Source organism: Leucopleurus acutus (genome assembly GCF_964270905.1).
Source record: "Leucopleurus acutus genome assembly, chromosome: X".
Taxonomy (NCBI): domain Eukaryota; kingdom Metazoa; phylum Chordata; class Mammalia; order Artiodactyla; family Delphinidae; genus Leucopleurus; species Leucopleurus acutus.
In genome coordinates this window covers 60,737,530-60,758,266 of record NC_139148.1, presented here as the reverse complement: position 1 = coordinate 60,758,266, position 20,737 = coordinate 60,737,530, and the positions used below count along the sequence as shown (strand labels likewise).

Here is a 20,737-nt window from a genome sequence, read left to right as displayed (position 1 = left end):
GCAGGCAATACAAAAGAACAACGTGACCCAACTGAGATGGAACAAATTGAAAATGCAAAAGGAGGTACAGGGACACAGAAATAAGCAGAAGGTGTGAGATGGGTGCACAGTATACTGGTTAAGATAAAGAGAAAGCTGCGTTTGGGAAACCTAAAGGGGAAAACTCTTGCTTTTATCTCTGTATATAGGAGAGAGCAAAGATAACCTCAAGGCCATGGGGGGAGCCAGGAAGGATAAGGTTTCTGAGAAAGTGAATGAGATAAGGGAGGATAAAACTCCGGAGGACTACAAGGCTAGCAGAGGCTTAGTGTGGGAAGGAAGAAAGGCCCAGGTCAAAGAGGCAGGCCAGAGCAGGCACTGGACACCAAACCTAAAAATGTGATGGGACTCCCTTCCAGCCTGAGCCTCTTCTAATATCTCAGATACTAAATACCCTCCAGCGTTTAGGGGTCGGAGTGGGAAAGTGGAGAGAGCGGGGATTGTAAAGTGCTCTAACTCTAATGGGGACTGAGAATGGATCCTGGCACACATTTTTTAAAGCCAGTAGGCCTAATGCTAATGCCTCCTCCCCCTACCCCACTTCCCTAGCTTCAACCCCAGCCACACCCACACGCTAAGGACCATCCAGGAGGGGGAGTGTGTGTGTGCGCGCGCGCGTGCGTGCTCGTGCCTAAGAGAGCCTGAGAGACAGAGACGAGACAAAAAGAGACCGGGAGAGAGAGAGTGCGCGCCAGAGTGGGGGGGGGGGGAGAGAGGGACAAGGACAGAAAGAGGGAGGGAGGGAGACAGAGACAGAGAGACAGAGAAAGGAGGAAGGAGAGCTGTCGGCATCGGTGAGGAAAACTACTGAAGAGATAACGCTGGGGGCTCCTGCGCGAAGACTCAGGGAGAAGATCTCAGAACTTACCCTAAGACCGTGGAAGGAGTGGGGGAATGTCTTTGCAGGACCTGGTTTTGGGGTCATCAGGCAGTAACGGTTACTGCATAGGCGTTGTCACTGAGCCAGAGCCATTTAACTCGCCCTGGGTGGCTGGAGACCAGGCTTAAGACACCCCACAACTCTGAGTCTCAGAATGGTTAGGGGGGCCCGAGGCTGCAGACAAGGGGAGGAGGGGCACGTGAGGGTTGGGTCACTGTCTCCCCCCACCCTTCGCTGTCACTCATTACCCCAACAGTCGCCCAGGGGGCGGGCCCCGGAGAGGTGGGGTTGGGGGGGAGGGTAATCTTGGCAGGCGCCTGCGGCATGGCGTAGGTAGGGACTGTTGAGGGGGGCGGACGCCGGGGGGTTGAACACGAGTGGGAAGCAGAGAGAGACACGGGGAGGGGGAGGGGACCGGGAACCATTTGAATGAGAGGAGGGGATCACGGGTAGAGTGGGCTCCAGGAGGTAGGGCGGGCACGGGTGTTGACGGGGGCCAGACTCTCAAGCCAGGTAAGGGAAGCAGGTGCGTAGATCTGTTTTTTGTGGGTTAGTGTACTCGGCCCTTTGGTGGAGAGGGGGGGCCGCCTTCCCCGGGGGCGGGCTTCCAAGCTCCGGAGGCTAGCTTTTCCTCCTCAACTAACGGGGCCCCGGGCGGGGGCTCAAGCTCCATCTCCAGTGCCGACGTTCCACTCCACAATTTCCAGGCATCCACTGGGCTGGGAGTCTCGCGCCGGGGGCCGGCGCTGTCTCGCGAGCCCCCTCCTCGAGCCAGCCAATGGGGTTGGTTGCTGGCGCCGCCCGCCCGCCTGGTGCAGAGCTCTGGGCGCTGTGAGCGGCGCTGCCATTTAAAGGGGCCGCGACCCCTGTCCCGGCTGCTAGGGAGGGAGGTGGAGAAGGAGCGCGGGGCCGTCGCTGTCTGCAGTTCTAGGCTTGTAGCCTTTACACTAACCCTGCCGCAGGTAGGGGTCGAGCCTGATAAAGCCGAACCGAACCTGCAGGCGGGTTCTCGCAGTAGCCGGGAGGGGGGTCTAAGGAGAGATCGTAGCTCCAAAATGTCTTCCTGTAAATGCCTGAGGTGGGGGGTGGGCAACAGGAGAAGGAGGACTGGGGGAGCAATAGGAAAGGGGGACTGGGCTGAGGAAGTGGGCGACCCTGAAAGGTAACTGGGGGGGGAGGGGTTAGGAAGGGCAGTTTGTGGGGGCGAGGGAAGGGCTGAGGGAGGACCATGCAACGCGGGGAGGGGGGGTGGGGCCAGACAGGGTGGGTAAAGACTGGGGAACTGGGGGTCTCTAGGAGAGAGGGGAGGGGATAGAAACTGAGAACGCGGGGGCGGGAAAGGCTCCTGTTGGCAGCGGCCCTGGGAGACTCTAAGGGGGCGTTCAGCCCGCGTTGTGGGGGGGAGTGAAAGGTGAGGGGGGAGGGGAACTGGGAGTTGCAGTGGGGTGGCGGGGGCTAGGCGGGCGGGTGGAACGACGGACTGCCTGGCGAGTGGGGCACAGGGCCAGGGCGGGGAACGCCTCTCCCCACAGGGGGCGCTGTATGTTGGTGGGGGGAGTGGTCATTTGCACTAAAGCCTGTGGAAATGCTTGTCTGTTGTGGTGGGGGCGATTCAAGAGAAATCCAAGTGGATGATGGGGTGTGTCCCAGAGCCTATATAAGAAGGAATTCTGGCGAAGACCACCTCTTCTGTCCTCTTTTCTACCCCTAACCTACAGCCTATATCCAGTCATCCTCATGGACCCCAGTGATTTCCCCAGTCCGTTTGACCCGTTGACCCTGCCAGAGAAGCCCCTGGCTGGAGACCTTCCAGTTGACATGGAATTTGGAGAGGATCTACTGGAATCCCAGACTGCCCCAACTCGAGGATGGGCCCCCCCTGGCCCTTCTCCATCCTCAGGAACCCTGGACCTGCTTGATACCCCTGCTGGCCTGGAAAAAGACCCTGGAGTCCTGGATGGAGCCACTGAGCTGCTGGGGCTGGGAGGGCTGCTCTATAAAGCCCCCTCCCCCCCAGAGGTGGACCATGGTCCTGAGGGGACCCTTGCATGGGATGCAGGAGATCAGACCCTAGAACCTGGACCAGGGGGCCAGACCCCTGAGGTGGTGCCACCTGACCCAGGGGCTGGGGCAAATCCCTCTTCACCTGAGGGGCTACTAGAGCCTTTGGCTCCAGATTCTCCAATAACCTTGCAGTCCCCACATATTGAAGAGGAGGAGACCACCTCCATAGCTACAGGGCGAAGGGGCTCCCCTGGGCAGGAGGAGGAGCTTCCCCAAGGGCAGCCACAGAGCCCAAATGGCCCCCCCAGCCCTTCAGTGGGAGAGACTCTGGGGGATGGAATCAACAGTTCTCAGACTAAACCTGGGGGCCCTAGCCCCCCTGCACACCCTTCCTTGCCAGGTAGGTTGCCTGATCAGCTGGAAAATCAAGGATGGGGAGAGGGTGGGGGTAAGGAGGGTGGCTGTGTGTTTGGGGAAGAAGTTGTGGGAGGAGGGTGGAGAGATAAGCGTAGGGATGTGTATGGAGGAGTTGGGAGTTTGGAAGGAGGAGTGGGGGTGTGGTGAAGAAGGTTAAGGAAAGTAGGGGTAGGGGGAGCTCAGTGGCTGTGGAGGAGAAATAGGAGTGAGTTTTCGGGGGGTGAGTTGAGAAGACTGGGTTCGGTGGCAGAGGTTCCCTTTTTCTTCCCCCAGTGAGCTTTTGGTACCAGGGTCCTCCTTCCTTCGGGATTTGGGGAGGACACCAGGCTTCTTGGTTCTAAGATCTTTCTAGCTGTTTTGTTCTAGATGAGACTGGGGTTTCTGGGTTTGATGAATGATAACTAGGCTCTGGAGCCACCAAGTGCATAGTGATTTCAGAGGAATGGTAGACATGCAGGGCCTAGGATTGTGTCTCTGATAGGGGAGGGCCAGCCTAGACTTGAGAGGCTCTCATTTCTCCCCAATTCTGCCTAGTGTTGTGCCTCTCCCAGGCTGTGACCAGGGTCTTAGGGCTTATATAACCACCTGAGTCCAGGGGAACCTCCCCATACATTAATGCTTCCTTTTTCCCTTGCTACCTTTGGGTGGTTGCATTTGTTTTTGTTGATAAACTATAAATGCTTGATGAAAGGTGTGTTACTTGTATTTCCTTAACTCCCAATGATTGGGACAGAAAGCTGGTGGGAAGGTAGGATTTTTTTCATGGAGAATAGCTGCGCGCCGCCCCCCCCCCTTAGTGCAGAGCTCAAGGTAACCCTGAGAGGGGCCCCAAGAAGCCACAGGCACTTGAGTTTTCCCTTTCAGTTTTGAGTAAGTTCTTCCCCAGGAATGGAGGTGGGGGTTGGGCCAGGGAGGGGGTGGTGAAGGCAGGCTCAAGATTTAGGTTGCTTTCTGCTTCCTTTGCAGGAGATGGCCTGACTGGGAAGGCAAGTGAGAAGCCGCCTGAGAGGGTGAGGGGGGGAGGGGATTGGAAGGAGTCTGGTTCCCCCTGTAGCTCTGGGAAGGACAGACCCTTCATTTTCCCTCCCAGATGTTGCTCTGTGGAGGGTGTGTGTGAGGAGAGTTAGGAGGAGGGAGGGAGTGCTTGTGTCTATTGCTTCTTAAGGAGAAGGTCCAGCCTCCTTTTCTCCCCTCCTCCTAAGGGCAGGGCCAAGGGTCCCTACTCTCCCTTCCCCCTCCTATTTCTGTACCCCCCCCCAAACCCTGTACTAGTGCAGCTGGCCCTTTAGCCTGGCCCTGGTGTCAGCTTTCCTCCCCTCCCCATGTTTCCAAGGTGCAGAAGAGAAGCGAGCGCGTTAGAAGAGTAGAGCCTCCAAAACCTGAGGTTGTGGATTCCACTGAGAGCAGTGAGTAGGCCTTGAGGAAGTGTGACCCAGTGGGATGTGGCGGCCACGGATCTCAGGGCTCCTGTAGTGCCGCACTCTGCAGAGTGCAAAGCGCCTGTCTCTGCTCTGGGTTGGCATGGGAACCAGGGGCAGTGGGGGAAATTGAAAACAAGAGCAGTGAGAATGGAGTTTCCTGTTTCAGCTCTGCCATCCCTGTCCCTGAATCTTCTCACTTGGATCCCTTCCTTCCCCTCCCTGGGAGGTTACAGAGTAACTAAGGGAGAGTGACACCGGGTGGCTTGAGATTCCAATGTAATAGGGGTGGGGTATAAAGCCAAGAACTACAGGGATTGGGGATCCCAGGATCAGCTGAGCTACCTGTTGGTCAGGTGATGGCTGGAGGCCTGGTCCCTCAGCCTTTTCTCCCCGCTCCTCCCCCCTCTTCCTCAGTTCCAGTGTCAGATGAGGATTCTGATGCCATGGTAGATGACCCCAACGATGAGGACTTTGTGCCATTCCGGCCCCGGCGCTCTCCTCGCATGTCCCTACGCTCGAGCGTGGCACAGAGGACTGGGCGCTCAGCGGTAGGCACCAAGATGACTTGTGCCCACTGCCGGACACCACTACAGAAGGGCCAGACGGCCTACCAGCGCAAGGGGCTGCCACAGCTCTTCTGCTCTTCATCCTGTCTCACCACCTTCTCCAAGAAGCCCTCCGGCAAAAAGACCTGTACCTTCTGCAAGAAGTACGTGAGGGTCCCGGGCTGTGGGGAGGGCAGGGATCGGGCTGGGAGTAAAGGGTGAGACAGAGACTATGTTAGCAAGAACCTAGCAAAGTGGAACTGGGAGAGAGGTGATTTAGGGAGGGGGTCCGAGAGTATTTTGGTTCTGTGGTCATTGATCCCAGAGGAGGGGGGTGGAGGCTGATGAAATGAGAGGGTGGTACTGAGTGAATGTGCAAACCTGTCCCCACCTCCAGGGAGATCTGGAACACCAAGGACTCAGTTGTGGCGCAGACTGGTTCAGGAGGCTCCTTCCATGAGTTCTGCACATCTGTCTGTCTCTCTCTGTATGAGGCCCAGCAGCAGCGCCCAATCCCCCAGTCTGGGGATCCCGCCGATGCCACTCGCTGCAGTATATGCCAGAAGACTGGAGAGGTGAGGAAGCTCGATGGGGGCTAATTTACAGAGCCTGGCCAGCCCTGAGCTGCCCCTGCAATCCTGGGGCTGCAGGGGCCAGGCCCTGTGGAAGAGGGGAGTGGGGAGGGGTAGCAGCCATCATGAGGGAGCGTATTCAAGGATAGAGCTTCTCCAGGATGTGTGCAGCTGGCCTTCCTTGCCTCCCAGGACCTCACCATCAAGTCGGCAGCCTGATGTGCAGGTTGGGGGGTCCCTGGGCCCACTGTCTGCTGTGAAGGTCTAGGGTGAGGCGGGGCGGGCCGTCCTTGCACTAGGGTGGGTGGTGGTGGCCAGGCCCTAGCTCAGGGTATGTGTGTGTGTGTATGTGGCAGGTCCTGCACGAGGTCAGCAATGGCAGCGTGGTGCACCGGCTCTGCAGCGACTCTTGCTTCTCCAAATTCCGGGCCAACAAGGGACTGAAAACCAACTGTTGTGACCAGTGTGGGGCTTACATCTACACCAAGACCGGGAGCCCTGGCCCCGAGCTCCTCTTCCACGAGGGCCAACAAAAGCGGTTCTGCAACACAACCTGCTTGGGGGCGTACAAGAAGGTGGGGCCGAGGGAGTAGTGCATTAGAGGGCTGTGGAAGGGGGTGCGGTCCTTGGGTGAGAAATAAAGGTGCCTGATGGGTCGAGGGCTGGGAGAAATAAAACAAATAAAGGGGGTTTCAATTGTATCTGTTATGTTTTATTTTTGAAGCTGGCTGGTGGATACACAGGTCTTTGTTATCTCATCATCTATACTTTTTTTGTATGCCTGAAATATTTCATGTTTTAAAAATTTAAAAAAATAAAAGTGAAGGGACAAATCCAGCCTCAGCCTCTCCTTCCCCATCCTCACAGAAAAACACACGGGTGTACCCATGTGTCTGGTGCAAGACCCTGTGTAAGAACTTTGAGATGCTATCCCATGTGGACCGTAATGGCAAGACCAGCTTGTTCTGTTCCCTGTGCTGTACCACCTCTTACAAAGTGAAGCAGGCAGGGCTCACTGGTAGGTGCAAAGCCCTCTTCTCTGAGACCCCTGCTGGCCTTCCTTCCACCTCCCATACTCCCTTCTTCTAAAGTAACCCCTGCTGCCCGACTTCAGCCCCAACCACATCTTCCCGTGGATTTCCTGTTCCATCTCTGCACTGCCTTACACCTTCTGTGTGCTCTCTCTCTCTTTCTCTCTCTCTCTCTTTCTCTCTCTCTCTTTCTCTCTCTCCTTTTCTCTCTATGCCCCAGGCCCTCCCCGACCCTGCAGCTTCTGCCGCCGCAGCCTCTCTGACCCCTGTTACTACAACAAGGTTGATCGCACAGTCTACCAGTTCTGCAGCCCCAGCTGCTGGACCAAGTTCCAGGTACTCCAAACCCTGGACCAGGGATAAAGGGTGTGGCGACGTAGAGAGGGTATGAGATTTGGGGTAGGTAGGCCTGGGCAGAGCAAAGAACAAGCCTGACTTCCCCTACCCCTACCCGCCCACCACACACATCTTGCCCCTCCCTTACTTGTCTTCCTTCCCTCCAGCGCACAAGCCCCGAGGGGGGCATTCACCTGAGCTGTCACTACTGCCACAGCCTCTTCAGTGGCAAGCCTGAGGTCTTGGACTGGCAGGTAAGATCCCCACCCCCACCCACATCTCGCTACACAGAGACATCTGTCTGAATGGGTCCTTCTACTTGGCTCTCGCCAGGTCCAGATGTCACAGCCCTGTCCTCCCTGCCCTGTGCCCCTGTCCCAGGACCAGGTGTTCCAGTTCTGCTGCCGTGATTGCTGTGAGGACTTCAAGCGTCTTCGGGGTGTGGTGTCCCAGTGTGAGCACTGCCGGCAGGAGAAACTCCTGCATGAGAAGCTCCGATTCAGTGGGGTGGAGAAGAGCTTCTGCAGCGAAGGTAAGGAGATGGGGAAGGGGCAGAGGGCTCTGTACCTCACAGCTGGGGAGAATGGCAGATTAAGTAAGGAGGGCTTGCAGTGTGGTCCGCGGGGCCAGGGCCTTCTGCTCAGGATGCTCTACCCCGTCTGTCCCCAGGCTTTGGGCACGGGAGGTTGTTAGAGGTTTCAAGTGCACCGCCTTGAAAAGGTTGGGTCTCACGGCCATGGAGATTTCTGCGTCTCTGGACTCTTCCCTCTCGCCCCCTTTCCAGGCTGTGTGCTGCTGTACAAACAGGACTTCACTAAGAAGCTGGGATTGTGTTGTATCACTTGTACTTACTGCTCCCAGACCTGCCAGCGCGGAGTCACCGAGCAACTGGACGGCAGCACCTGGGACTTCTGCAGCGAGGACTGTAAGAGCAAGTACCTGCTGTGGTACTGCAAGGTAAGGGGGGCAGCACGTTACAAAGGAGGGAAAAGGTGGCAGGGAGCATGGGCTCTTGTGCTGCCATCAGGGTGTGGGCTGATCTCCAGGGAGGGGGCTCCGGCTTACCCAGCCTCCAAGGGGAGCAGCACGGCTTATCCCAGGGCAGAGGGCCCAGCACATTTTAGGGAGGCAGGTCTGACCATCCTGTTGACACCCTCAGGCTGCCCGGTGCCATGCCTGTAAGCGCCAGGGGAAGCTGCTGGAGACCATCCACTGGCGTGGGCAGATCCGTCATTTCTGCAACCAACAATGTCTGCTGCGTTTCTACAGCCAGCAGAACCAACCCAACCTGGATACCCAGAGTGGGCCCGAGAGCCTCCTGAACAGTGAGTCCTGGGCAGGGGGCACAGTCTGTTAGAACTGGCCTGGACTCTTCTGATCCTGGGCCTGGCCCCCTTCTTCTTCCTCTCCCGCTTTCACCTCATCCCTGGCCAGAGGTCCTGGTACTGCATTCTCTTTCAGCTTCCGGACTGTAGAGGTACTAGAGGAGTCTCGTTTCAAGGTTCTGAGAGTTAGATCCTACTGATTTTCTATAAAGGATTTATTGTAGGGAATGGGTACCTGCCCAGGTAGGGTGGGGCATATGGGGGCTGTGGTTAGTTTTAAGAGAGAAGGAAGTGTTGGCATAAGCTCTGCCTTTAGTGAGAGTGAAGGCTGTTGTTTCTAGAATGTTACCCTGGCCCCTCCGCACTCCAGGGGTACTAAACTCCTGAGGGCCATCTAAATGGAAGGCCTTAAATTATGGGTCATTGGGGGGACACTATTTTTCATCCTTGGCATCCAGGAGCAAAGAATCTTTTTGGCCACTATTGCTGGGACCTAGAGAAGACTAGACCTGGGGGCGGGGGTGGAGGGAAAATTTGAGACTTCCCATTCGTATTTGGTGTTCTCTTAATGAAGCTCTCCTGGAGCAGGGGTGAGGAAAATGGAGAGCTAGTGCCTCAGCTGAGAGCTTTCGTTTGCTTTGATCTACAGGTCAGTCTTCTGAGGCGAAGCCCCAGACACCCTCTCAGACCAAAGTGGAGAACAGCAACACTGTAAAGACCTCAGAGGAAAATGGGAATCTGGGCAAGGTCAGGGCAAAAGCCAGGGGGTAGGATGGTCTCAGAGGAGGGTACCGTAGTCAGCAGCACTAAAATTCCTTTGTCTTTGCAGATCCCTGTGAAGATCCGAACAGCCCCTGCTGCTCCCACCCCTCCTCCACCCCCACCGCCCCCAGCAACACCCCGCAAAAACAAAGCTGCCATGTGTAAACCACTGATGCAGAATCGGGGGGTCTCCTGCAAGGTGGAAATGAAGTCCAAAGGGAGTCAGACAGGTGAGTGAGGGTGCCGAGACGCCACAGGCTGTATTCCATGGTCTTGGGCCTCCAGCCCTGTGCCTGGGAGCTGGACAAGGGGGTTTCTTAGGTGGCCGAAGCATCCTGCGTATTGTCGTCCTAGAATCCCAGAGTTGTCTCTCAACATTTGGTTCAAGGGCAGTTTTGTGACACTGAGCACGTGTTAGAGCTTTGCGGGGGTAACAAGCACCAGGTCCTGGGTCAGATGTGACCCATCTGGCAGGCGCTCTGAGAAGACCCCTTTTTTGTCAGCAGAAGAGTGGAAGCCACAGGTGATCGTGCTGCCCATCCCAGTGCCCATCTTTGTGCCAGTGCCTATGCATCTGTACTGCCAGAAAGTCCCGGTGCCTTTCTCAATGCCTATCCCGGTAAGTTTTCCTGCCCTTCCTGGTGGGGACCTCCTTTACCCTCCCAGGCTTGAGACCCACCCTGCCCCCTCCCTCTCACCAGCCGTTCCTCTCATCTGCTGGTATGGTTCTTGGCGTTTAGTTGGGATTCGTGCCTCCAGGTGCCTGTGCCCATGTTCCTGCCCACTACCTTGGAGAGCACAGACAAGATTGTGGAGACCATCGAGGAGCTGAAGGTGAAGATCCCTTCTAACCCCTTGGAGGCCGACATCCTGGCTATGGCAGAAATGATTGCAGAGGCCGAGGAGTTAGACAAGGCCTCATCTGACCTTTGTGGTATGCCATGGACAGCGGCGGTGAGGGAGACAGGGTGCTGCCAGTCTGTCTCTGCCTAAGGGGGCGGAGAGTGGTGATCTCGGTGCCTGGCGGGATGGGGGAATAGTTGGGATCAGCCCCTGAAAGCCAGTTGAGGGCGCCAAGTAGGAGCTGCAGGGACTAAGCCAACCTCTCTGCCTCCCAGATCTCGTGAGCAACCAGAGTGCAGAGGGACTTCTGGAAGACTGCGACCTGTTTGGGCCAGCTCGGGATGATGTCCTGGCCATGGCCGTCAAGATGGCCAATGTGTTGGATGAGCCTGGGCAAGACTTGGAGGCGGACTTCCCCAAAAGTGAGTAGGATTCAGGGCGTGCCCGCTGTGTACAGTAGCATTTGCGCTATCAGGAAAGGAGTGTTCCTTGTTACCCCGAGCATGACCCTAAACAGAAGACTGTCACAGGGAGTGGTGCCAGAGATACCGGGACAGGCAGACTATTCTATGCTTGAATCTTCTTGTTGTTGTTTTTTTAATTGTGGTAAAACACATAACATAAAATTTACCATCTTAACCATGTTTAAAAGTTTACAGTTCAGTAGTGCTAGGAACGTTCCCATTGTTGTGAGTTTTTGTGTGTATGTGCCTCTGAGCACGTTCTCAGTATATAGCTTTGTCCTGGTGACCACGATGAAGCTGTCTGGGAGGCTCATCTCGAGTCAGGTGAACAAGTAGCAGGGGTGGGGTGGGAGGACTACAGGGTTGAGGTCTTAGAAAATTGATTTCTTCTTCCTTTCCCCTCTAGACCCTTTAGATATTAACCCCAGCGTAGATTTCCTGTTTGATTGTGGCCTGGTAGGGCCTGAGGACGTGTCTACTGAACAAGACCTTCCCCGAACCATGAGGAAGGTGAGGGCTGGGGCTGCTGTATCCACAAAAGAGGGATGGAGGCTCAAAGGGCGGGGTGGGGGGTGGCTTTCGTAGCCAAGTCAGCAGCCTTAGTTTCGCCTTCCCTAGCCTCCTTTCGCCTTCCCTAGCCTCCTTCCCTAGCCTCTCCCTAGAGAGCAGCCAAACTCTGCTCTCTCCCCAGTTCATCAGAGGTTATAAGAGCTGTTCCTGGGGTTCTGCGCTGTGGAAGCTTGCTGTGTTCTTTCATCAGTCCCCACCTCCCCTGGTGGTGAACACTGTCCTGACTAGCTTCCATGGTGCCCTGGCCTTACCTCCACCACTCCCTCCTTTCTCTGCCCCTCCAGGGTCAAAAGCGGCTGGTGCTTTCAGAGAGCTGTTCCCGGGACTCCATGAGCAGCCAGCCTAGCTGTACTGGACTCAACTATTCATATGGTGTCAATGCTTGGAAGTGCTGGGTGCAGTCGAAATACGCCAATGGAGAAACCAGCAAGGGTGATGAGCTGCGCTTTGGCCGTAAGTACCCAGGCGGGGAGCAGGGGCAGAGCTTCGATTCAGCTGTAGATGTCTACAAGTGATAAGGCTGTGATCACTTAAGGGTATCCTGTGAAGATGGGGAGCAGTTGCAGAATAAGGGGAGATGCCATCTAGGTTTCAAGGCTGAGGGCTCTTTGTGTAATTGGTGGGTTTGTTCTGGAGCTGGACGTGACTAAGGGGTGAAGGGGTTAATGGTGGAGCTAAAGGAAATTCTTAATGTGCAGTTGTCTTAATGCCAGCCACCTCCACTGTGTATCACTGCAGCCAAACCTATGCGTATCAAAGAGGATATTCTGGCCTGCTCAGCTGCTGAGCTCAACTACGGTCTGGCCCAGTTTGTGAGAGAAATCACTCGACCCAACGGTGAACGATATGAACCTGACAGTATCTACTATCTGTGTCTTGGCATCCAACAGGTACCCTTTGCGCCCTGCCTCACTTGCCGTCACTTAACACAGCAGGCAGGGTCCCACCAGAAATGATCCTGTCCCACTCCCTGTTCCTCACCTTGTTTCCTGCCTTGAACAGGCAGCTTGCCTTTCATCTCCTACTCTAGACACGACAAGAAATGAGAATGCTCTTCTAAAATCAAAGCTGTGTTCCAGGACTTTCGACCGAGGAGCAAGCAGTCTTCATTGCTCTGCGGGTCCCTTTGTCATCCTGAAACTCACTTTAGGAGGGGAGGGATGGGCAGAGCTGGGTTCCCTGAGTGGTGGGGTAATGTTTGGTTCCCACTGGGAGACGTCAGCCATGCCTCAGCTGACAAGGGGGTCTGGGCTTGTGAAGAAGCGGCTGTGACACATCTCTTCCAGACTTCCTCCTCTTCCAGCAAGGCCTCAGCTCCTCAGAGCTGTAGGTATACCTGGGGAAAACCACTCTGGATCACTAAATCCAGCAGCTGTTTCCCATGGGCTCCTAACGGTCAAGGTCGCCATGCGTGGGGCCTTCGGTCTCATCGTCTTTCCTCTAGGGCCTAGAGTCTAGCTCTATGTGTGTCTGTTTTTCTTTTTCCAGTACTTGTTGGAAAATAACCGAATGGTGAACATTTTCACGGACCTTTACTACCTGACTTTTGTTCAAGAACTCAACAAGTCTCTGAGTACCTGGCAGCCCACACTCCTCCCCAACAGTAAGGGACAGGGACTTAGCAACCCCTCCGCCCTTTCCTCCTTTCTTCCAGTGCACCATTCTGAGTCCAGGGCTCTTGGGTCTGCCACTCTTCACAGAAGGGTCTGAGCATAGACGTGTGTAGTGGGGTCCCTCAGGGTTAAGAGCTAGAGGAGCCAGAGCCCCTGTCCTTGAACATAAGGAGGGGATCAAGACTTAGGTCTGAAGAGCTATCTCTGGGACCCAAAATGGTGACCAGGGTTTGAGTGGTAAGTGAAGGAAAAAAAGGAAGAAGTTGTGGGGCTCCTCAAGGTTTACGTCGACCTGCCTGTAACCTGAGGATGGTGAGCGAAGCTCTGAATGCAGGTGGAAACTGTTAAAAAATAATATCCCCCCCAAGAACCCCCCACCCAATACCGAACCAAAACAAACCCCAAAATCCAGCCCTCCTGTGCAGTATAGCGAGGCGTCAGGGTTTTATGTGCAATGGTCCCTCACCGAATGAGTCTGGCGTGCCCAGTGCTTGTGAGCCGGACATGTGGGAGCAGAAGTGGTTGGGTTTGTGTAGTCAATCCCTCCTGACCAGCCTCTCCCCCTTGCCCATTGCAGATACGGTGTTCTCCCGAGTGGAGGAAGAGCACCTCTGGGAGTGTAAGCAGCTGGGGGTCTACTCACCCTTTGTCCTTCTCAACACCCTCATGTTCTTCAACACTAAGTTTTTTGGGCTGCAGACGGCTGAGGAACACATGCAGCTCTCCTTCACCAACGTGGTGCGGCAGTCCCGCAAGTGTACCACCCCTCGGGGCACCACCAAGGTGGTGAGCATCCGCTACTACGCCCCTGTCCGCCAGAGGAAAGGGCGAGGTACGAAGCTGCCCCCTCCTTTGCTTTTCCCCCCTCTCTACTTTCCCCTTCCGTGCCCCACCGTGCCACCAGGTTGGCCCTCTCCATTGCCCCCAGCTTCTCTATCCTTCCGTTCCTGGGTTTGCAGAAAAGATGAAAACAGCCAGTCCTTCAATCCGATGGGCAGTGGCTATTGCATAAATAGGAGGTCACCAAGCTGCCTGTTTCCCACTTTTCCTCATTTCAGGGCAGTTTACTTTTGGGGCTGGGGGGTTGGGTGTTGGACAGGTGGGAAACTGTTAGGTGTGTTTGGCTGAGGGGAAGAGTTGACAAGAGTGAATGACAGCCTTTCCCTCGCTCTTTGCTAGTGGGCATAACTGCCACAGCACCTTGGTTTCCATTCTGGCCCTGGAATCAGTTCCCAAGGTCCCTTCTGAACCTGAGCCTCTACCAGGACTAATGTGCCAGGGGGCTGGGGCCATCGCTGCTTATCCCAGAAGGCAACCCCAATCTTGCAGTAGGGTCGTTTTGTCAGTTTTTCTGAGATCACCTCTTCAGGAAATCAACTTGGGGAAGATGATGGAGACTTTAGCAATGAAAACCAGGGTACACTGCAGAGCAACACCCTGCAGAGCGTTGGGTTGGTACAGAGAGACTGACAGACTCTTCTTCTGCCTTTATTTCTCCATGAGACTGTTTTGTGTCCTGAGGCCTTCCCCCTGTGCCCTAGACTGTGCTCTTGGAGGTGCCTCGTTGAGACTGCACTTTTAAGGAGTCTGGTTCATTCGTCTCCTCCACAGACACCGGTCCTGGGAAACGGAAGAGAGAAGACGAAGCCCCCATCTTAGAGCAGCGTGAGAACCGCATGAATCCCCTCCGCTGCCCTGTCAAGTTCTATGAATTCTATCTCTCAAAATGGTGAGTTGGCAGGTTCGCAGGAATGGCATTAGCGGGGGCGGGGGGACCCACAGGCTCTACTTCGCCCAGGAACTGATCTCTGTCCTCCCGCCCCACCCCCACCCCCACCATTGCAGTCCCGAAAGCCTCCGGACTCGCAACGATGTGTTCTACCTGCAACCTGAGCGGTCCTGCATCGCCGAGTCACCTCTCTGGTATTCTGTGATCCCCATGGACCGCAGCATGTTGGAGAGCATGCTCAATCGTATTCTGGCTGTGCGTGAGATTTATGAGGAGCTGGGTCGTCCCGGGGAGGAAGACCTGGACTAAGCCCACGTGCTTCCCGGATCCATCTTTCACACCAATGTCTGTCCCGTGGCCACGTCCCACAGGGCGATTGGCCCAGGAACCAATGCTACTCATTCTGAAGGGCCCTGACTGCCCTTTTCTACTCATCCATTCCCTGCCTTCCCTAGGAATCCCTGGCTTTTGTCTTCTCCCAAACCACTTGACAACCGCAGGGCCCCAGTTCTCTGTACTGAGGGACTGGTCTCCCAGTGATGGGCAAAACCCAGCTAGGCCATTTTCTTTATGTTTCAGAGTAAACCCCTTCTCCTGGGGCCAGACTCTGGGTGGAGTGTTAATGGCTCTGGTGATCCTGTTGGCTTTGGGTTTCCTGACCCATCCCACATAGGTAAAGGCCCTTGTTCCTAGGTTTGGCCAAGGGAAGAACCCAGCTGCCTTCTCTGCCCTGTGCCCACTCCCTTCTCTACTCTTCCCCGGTACCAAGCTAAAGGGTCTTGTATGAAAGATACGAGAGAAACCATGAAAGTAACGAGGGGACCATTTACCTAAAACACAGAGCTTAGGCACTCTTCCCCTCCCATGAGATAACTGGTGGTTGGAACCTCCTCGCCACCTTGTTCCCCCTCTCCACCCCTGCAAGCATCAACCCTTGGTGCTGCGATAAAAAAAAATCTTCCAAATGCTTTCTTTCCCTCAAAGGCAGAGAATGACTCTTTAAGTATGGGGAGCAGACTCCTGTCCCCTTGGTTTATGTGTTTGTCTCTCTCTGCCATCTTAGGTTGGCATGAGCCATGGTGTCAACATGCTTAGCCCCCTTCTGTAACTGCCTCCCTTTAGTTCAGTGGACAGAGTTCCCAAGGCAAAAACTACCTTGTGACTTGGGTTGGGGCTGGGTTCCCCACTCTTGTTCCTCCCCCATCGTGAGAGCCAGGCCAAGCCTGTGGGGGCCCTGGGTCATGCAGGATGGGATCTGTAGTCAAAGGATAGGTGAGGAGCTGTGGGCGTGGGTCCTGCCCCCACTGCCTCCATCTCCTCTCTTCCCCATCTTGCCTCTGTAGTTCCAGAAAACTCTTAGCACCTGGCAAAGGGGGTACCCAGTTCTTTCCCTGTTGGCTTTGCTGTTCCCCCGCCTCCTTTTTGTGTTTTTATAACTGTCACCAGTTTAGCCACTGTTTAAATTGTATATATTGTTCTGAGGCGCCTGGCCTGTCCCTTCAGTGAGCCATGCCCGCCCTTGTGTTGTAGTGAGAAGCTGTTGTCACGACTAACCTTCTGTCTCTGGAATTGTTTGTTTCAAATAAAGAGTTAAAATTGTCTTTTGCCTTCACTGGGGGAGGGAGAGCAGTGTATGGAGAGGTGAGGGATATAGAGGAGCAATGCTGGACCACTTCAGATCTCTCAAGGTATAAAGAAGTGAGGTGTCCCACCACAGGTTGAGAATCATTTTTACCCAGCTCACTGAACGGACCCACTAGGAGTATGGGCCTTGTTATAACAAATTTCCAGACACTTAAGGGAAAAATTTATTCAGCAGCTGTCTATTAAGGACCTACTATGTTTAAGGACCTAGATTCCATGTTTCAGAGAAGACAGAGATTAACTAGACCGGGATCCTATCCCCAGCAGGCTCCTGGGCTAGAGGGGAGACAGAACGGTGCACAGTTAGTTGCAAGACCGGCAGAATGAAATAACTACCTAGTGCTATGGGAGAGCAGAGGAATAAGGAACTCATTTCAAGTTTACAGGGGGGTTGTGTGCAAGTTCACGAAGGGAGGTGGCATTTGACCTGGGCCTCCAAGTGCAGGTAGGAGGGGTTGGGGGACCAGCACAATCAAGGGCTGCGATTTTCTAACCCGGGAGGGACAGGATCAGATCTGTTGCTTTAGGGAGGAGATCCCTAGGACAATATGAAGGATCGGAGGTGGGGCAGATCTGAAAGCCGGGGCAGATCTGAAAGGCAGGACAGCAGTGAAAGGAGTGTGGCTAAGAGATTCTGTGAGCCTCGATGGGGATAGAGAAGCAAAAGAGAGGATGAATTCAAAATGAGTTTCAGACATTGTGAAGGTCAAGTCTGCAGGCTATGGAGGAGTGGGAGGAATCGAGCATGAAACCAAGGTTTCTAGCCTTGATGATTAGGAAAGTTAGATACTTTTTTTTTAAACAAGAAAACAAATCCACACTTTATTTACTTTTCAATAAGTTTAACTCCTCAAAGGGTACGGCGTCACACGGATTCTGTGTCCGATGGCCTTAGCACGAAGGTTCCTTCGGAATTTGGCACGAACCATGCCACTGATTCCATGAGTGCAAGTTACCTTTCCCCAGATTACTCTGGTTTTGTTAGGTTTTCCACCAGGAGTTACTGTGTTGTTCTTTGCTTTGTACACCTAAGCACATCTCTTGCCTAGATAGAATTCAGTTTCATCTCGAGCATAAACACCTTCAATTTTAAGAAGAGCTGTAGGCTCCCTCTGGTTCTGGAGACACCGCTTATAGTCAGCAAAAGTGGCCTTGGGCCACAACCTTCGAGACATATTTGTCGTTTTAGAAGTCCTTTTCCCAGCAGGCCTCCATTAACCGAGTTGGGAAACAGAGGCAGGGTTTTGTTGTTTTGTTTTTTGGGTTTGTTTGTTTTTTCAGGGGAGTAGGGGTAGGAGGAGGTTGGTAACAAGTTGAGGTTTTGATCACGTTGGGTTTGAGACTCCATTGAAACATCCATGTGGTGGGCTGTGCAACATGGCATAACAGAAAGAACACCCAAACTTGAGTTTTTAATCATAGCTCTGCCACTAAAACTTGGGCAAGCCTACCTTTCTGTGTCTCCCCTAAAAAATACATTCATATTCTGCCCTGACTTTCTCACAGAACTGTTGCAAGGGTCAGATGAGAAAATGGATATGAAAGCAATATTGATGCTAGATATTACCATATAAACTAGGCAGTTGGAAATGTGGGTCTGAGGCTTAAAAGAGAGATGAGTTGTCTGTTTTTTTCCAGCTTTATTGAGATGTAATTGGCATATAGCATTGTATAAGTTTGAGGTGTACAGTGTGTTGATTTGATGCACTTATATATTGCAAAATGATTACCACCATAGTGTTAGCCAACACCTCCATCCTGTCATATAATTACTGTTTCTTTTTTGCGATAAGAACTTTTAAGATCTCTCATAGCAACTTTCAAGTATATGATACAGTGTTGCTAACTATAGTCACCATGCTGTACCTTAGATCCCCAGAACTTATTCATATTAGAACTGGAAGTGTATACCCTTTGACCAACATCTCCCCATTTCCCCCACCCCCTGGCCCCTGCAAACCACCATTTTACTCTCTGTTTCTATGAGATCAGCTTTTTTTGGATTCCACATATAAGTGATATCACACAGTATTTGTCTTCCTCTATCTCGACTTGTTTCGCTCAGCATAATGCATGAGGTGTCAATTTAGAAGTCATCTATAAAGGGCTCCTAGCTGAAGCTCTGGGAGTGGACAGGATCATTCAGAGGAAAATAAGGAGAGAAAAGGACAAAAAAAATGGTACCTTGGAGAATATCTCCGGTTAACCAGCGAAAGGAACTGAGAGGGAGAGACCAGAGAAGTAGGAAGAGCCGCAGATCTGCCAGGTGCCAAGGGTAAAAGCACCTGATGAAAAGCTATCCTCATACCCCAGGCCAGGATGGAGTCTGTTAATTTGCTTTCACCTTCTTCCATCCTCAGCAGGGCCCAAAGCCATCTGGCTCTCCTACCTCCTTCCCCTACTGGAACGGAGAAGGGTTTGATGTCATTTGTGCAGCTAGATTTCCGCTCTGTGCCCACCCTTGTGCTAATCACTAGGGATACGAAGATGAGTAAGAACTTGGAGTCTGTTCTTGAGGACTCCCCAGTCTGATAGGACCAAGGCTGGGACTAAGGTGAGGCAATTAAGGTACTTAGGGTGCAAAGTTTAAGGAGGCACTCACTGCTGGGGTCAGGCGAGTATAGGGTTGGCATTTGAGCAACCCCGAGAGTGAATGCCTCTTTAGATTTTGCACCCCAGGTGCCTTGATTGCCTCACCCTAGTGTGACCCTGGGGAAGACTCACATGTCAATAAAATGGTCAAGGTAGAAGGTAATTGTTATTCATTCTGTCCCAGGGAATCAAGAAAGACCACAGAGGTGCTGTGGGAGCTGGGTTCTCATGAAGAGTGGATAGTTTATCAGGCAGCATAGAGGTACAGTGTGCACAAAGGCATGGAGATAAAAAAGATCTTGGAGTGTCTTCAGGGAAGGATGGTTGGGCTGCAGAGGACGTGGAGAGGGCACAGTAAAAGGGGTGAGGAATGGTGGGAGCTGTTGCTGGGGAAGAAGAGATCGGGTTGTGAAAGGCATCCAATGCCACGCCCTGCTAGGGTGACCAACCATCTCAGTTTGCCCAGGACCTTCCCAGTTTTAACCATGAAAGCCCAGCAACCCGGGAACTCCCCCGGTCCTGGCAAACTGAAACAGTCATACCTTATCCTCAAAACAGTGGAAAGCCATTAAAGGATTTTCACAAAGAACTGGCAGGGTAGGCTTCATGGTTTAAGGTAACTCTAGCATGTCTGGGTGGGTGGAGGAGAACTGGGTGCTGAAGAAACCTGGGAGGCCTGTTATAGGGAGCCAGTGGCACAGAAATGGGTACGTGCTTTGCCTATGGCCTCTGGCAGACGTGAGTTCCAGATCCCCGGCTCAGCCCTTTCTTTCCTAGCTGTTTGGTCTGACCAAGTTACTACGTGGCCTGTTTCCTCATCTGTAAATTGGGGCAATAATGGTGCTTACCTCCATGAATAGTGAGGATTAAGGGAGATACGGTTTAGCACAGTGCCCAGCACACAGCAAGCACTTAATAAACATTAGTTTTTTTTAATTAATTAATTTATTTATTTATTGATTTTGGTTGCATTGGGTCTTCGTTGCTGCCCGCGGGCTTTCTCTAGTTGCGGCGAGTGGGTGCTACTCTTCATTGTGGAGCGTGGGCTTCTCATTGTGGTGGCTTCTCTTGTTGCGGAGCACAGGCTCTAGGCGCGCGGGCTTCAGTAGTTGTGGCACACGGGCTCAGTAGTTGTGGCTCATGGGCTGTAAAGCGCAGGCTCAGTAGTTGTGGTGCACGGGCTTAGTTGCTCCGTGGCATGTGGGATCTTCCCGGACCAGGGCTCAAACCCGTGTCCCCTGCATTGCAGGTGGATTCTTAACCACTGGGCCACTAGGGGAGCCCCCTAAAGATTAGTTTTTATTGTCCACATTATCAGTCCGGAGATAATTTCAAGGCCTGAAGGAAGGCAGCAGCACGATGGGACTGCTGAGGAGGAAAGGGACTTGAGAAAGATGTGGGAGGCTGACTTACCAGACTTTCTTCATTGGTGAATTGATTATATTTTAGCATGAATGATTTTTTGTTGGCATTAATCCCCCAAAGTATCTGCTTTTCAAGACTTTTATCTCTAATTGTGGAATGAAAGTCTTTGTCACCTTGAAGGGAAGGCGGAGGGGAAAGAGAAAGGGGCAAGGGAACTGCTGGAAAACCAAGCATGTGTTTGAGATCCCTAAGGTTAAGGGAAAGAAATAGTGGAATTTTCAAAAGCTTATCTTGATTTAGGGGGTTGAAAGGTAGGGGTTCTGAATAACTCTCTTGCCCCATCTTGCCTGTACTCCCCACATTGCCTTGCTTCCCAGGGATGGACAGTTTCTGCATCCTGCTCCAGGCAGAGATCTCAGAAGACACCCTCTCCCTCCAGACTGCCCTTCCCTGTCTGAGCACAGGACAGCCCCTTCCTCAGCTTTCACCGTTCCTCTCTCTTAACCTTAGGGCCCCCACAAAGCACATCTTGGTTTCCAGCAGTTTAATATTTTCATATCGTACTGAGCTTCCCCCACTTCACCC

The 20,737-nt window shown here is 53.4% G+C and overlaps 1 protein-coding gene and 1 pseudogene across 2 annotated transcripts; one reads left to right on the top strand and one right to left on the bottom strand.

The window, feature by feature from the left end:
- The first annotated feature begins 1,738 nt into the window (after positions 1-1,738).
- On the top strand, positions 1,739-15,077 carry ZMYM3 (zinc finger MYM-type containing 3). The gene is made up of 25 exons (XM_082864542.1): positions 1,739-1,881; positions 2,638-3,323; positions 4,307-4,350; positions 4,674-4,746; positions 5,176-5,470; positions 5,704-5,881; positions 6,235-6,453; positions 6,746-6,896; positions 7,130-7,245; positions 7,413-7,499; positions 7,627-7,777; positions 8,030-8,202; positions 8,405-8,570; positions 9,220-9,317; positions 9,400-9,562; positions 9,839-9,951; positions 10,092-10,266; positions 10,451-10,597; positions 11,046-11,149; positions 11,494-11,662; positions 11,948-12,099; positions 12,698-12,812; positions 13,400-13,654; positions 14,434-14,551; positions 14,668-15,077. The coding sequence occupies exons 2-25, from the start codon at positions 2,657-2,659 to the stop codon at positions 14,858-14,860; spliced, it is 4,122 nt and encodes a 1,373-aa protein (XP_082720668.1). The 5' UTR covers positions 1,739-1,881; positions 2,638-2,656; the 3' UTR covers positions 14,861-15,077.
- Positions 15,078-17,037: 1,960 nt separating this feature from the next.
- LOC309978585 (large ribosomal subunit protein eL33-like) lies at positions 17,038-17,370 on the bottom strand (annotated as a pseudogene). The gene has a single exon. The product of its transcript is annotated as a large ribosomal subunit protein eL33-like (transcript).
- Positions 17,371-20,737: the final 3,367 nt, after the last annotated feature.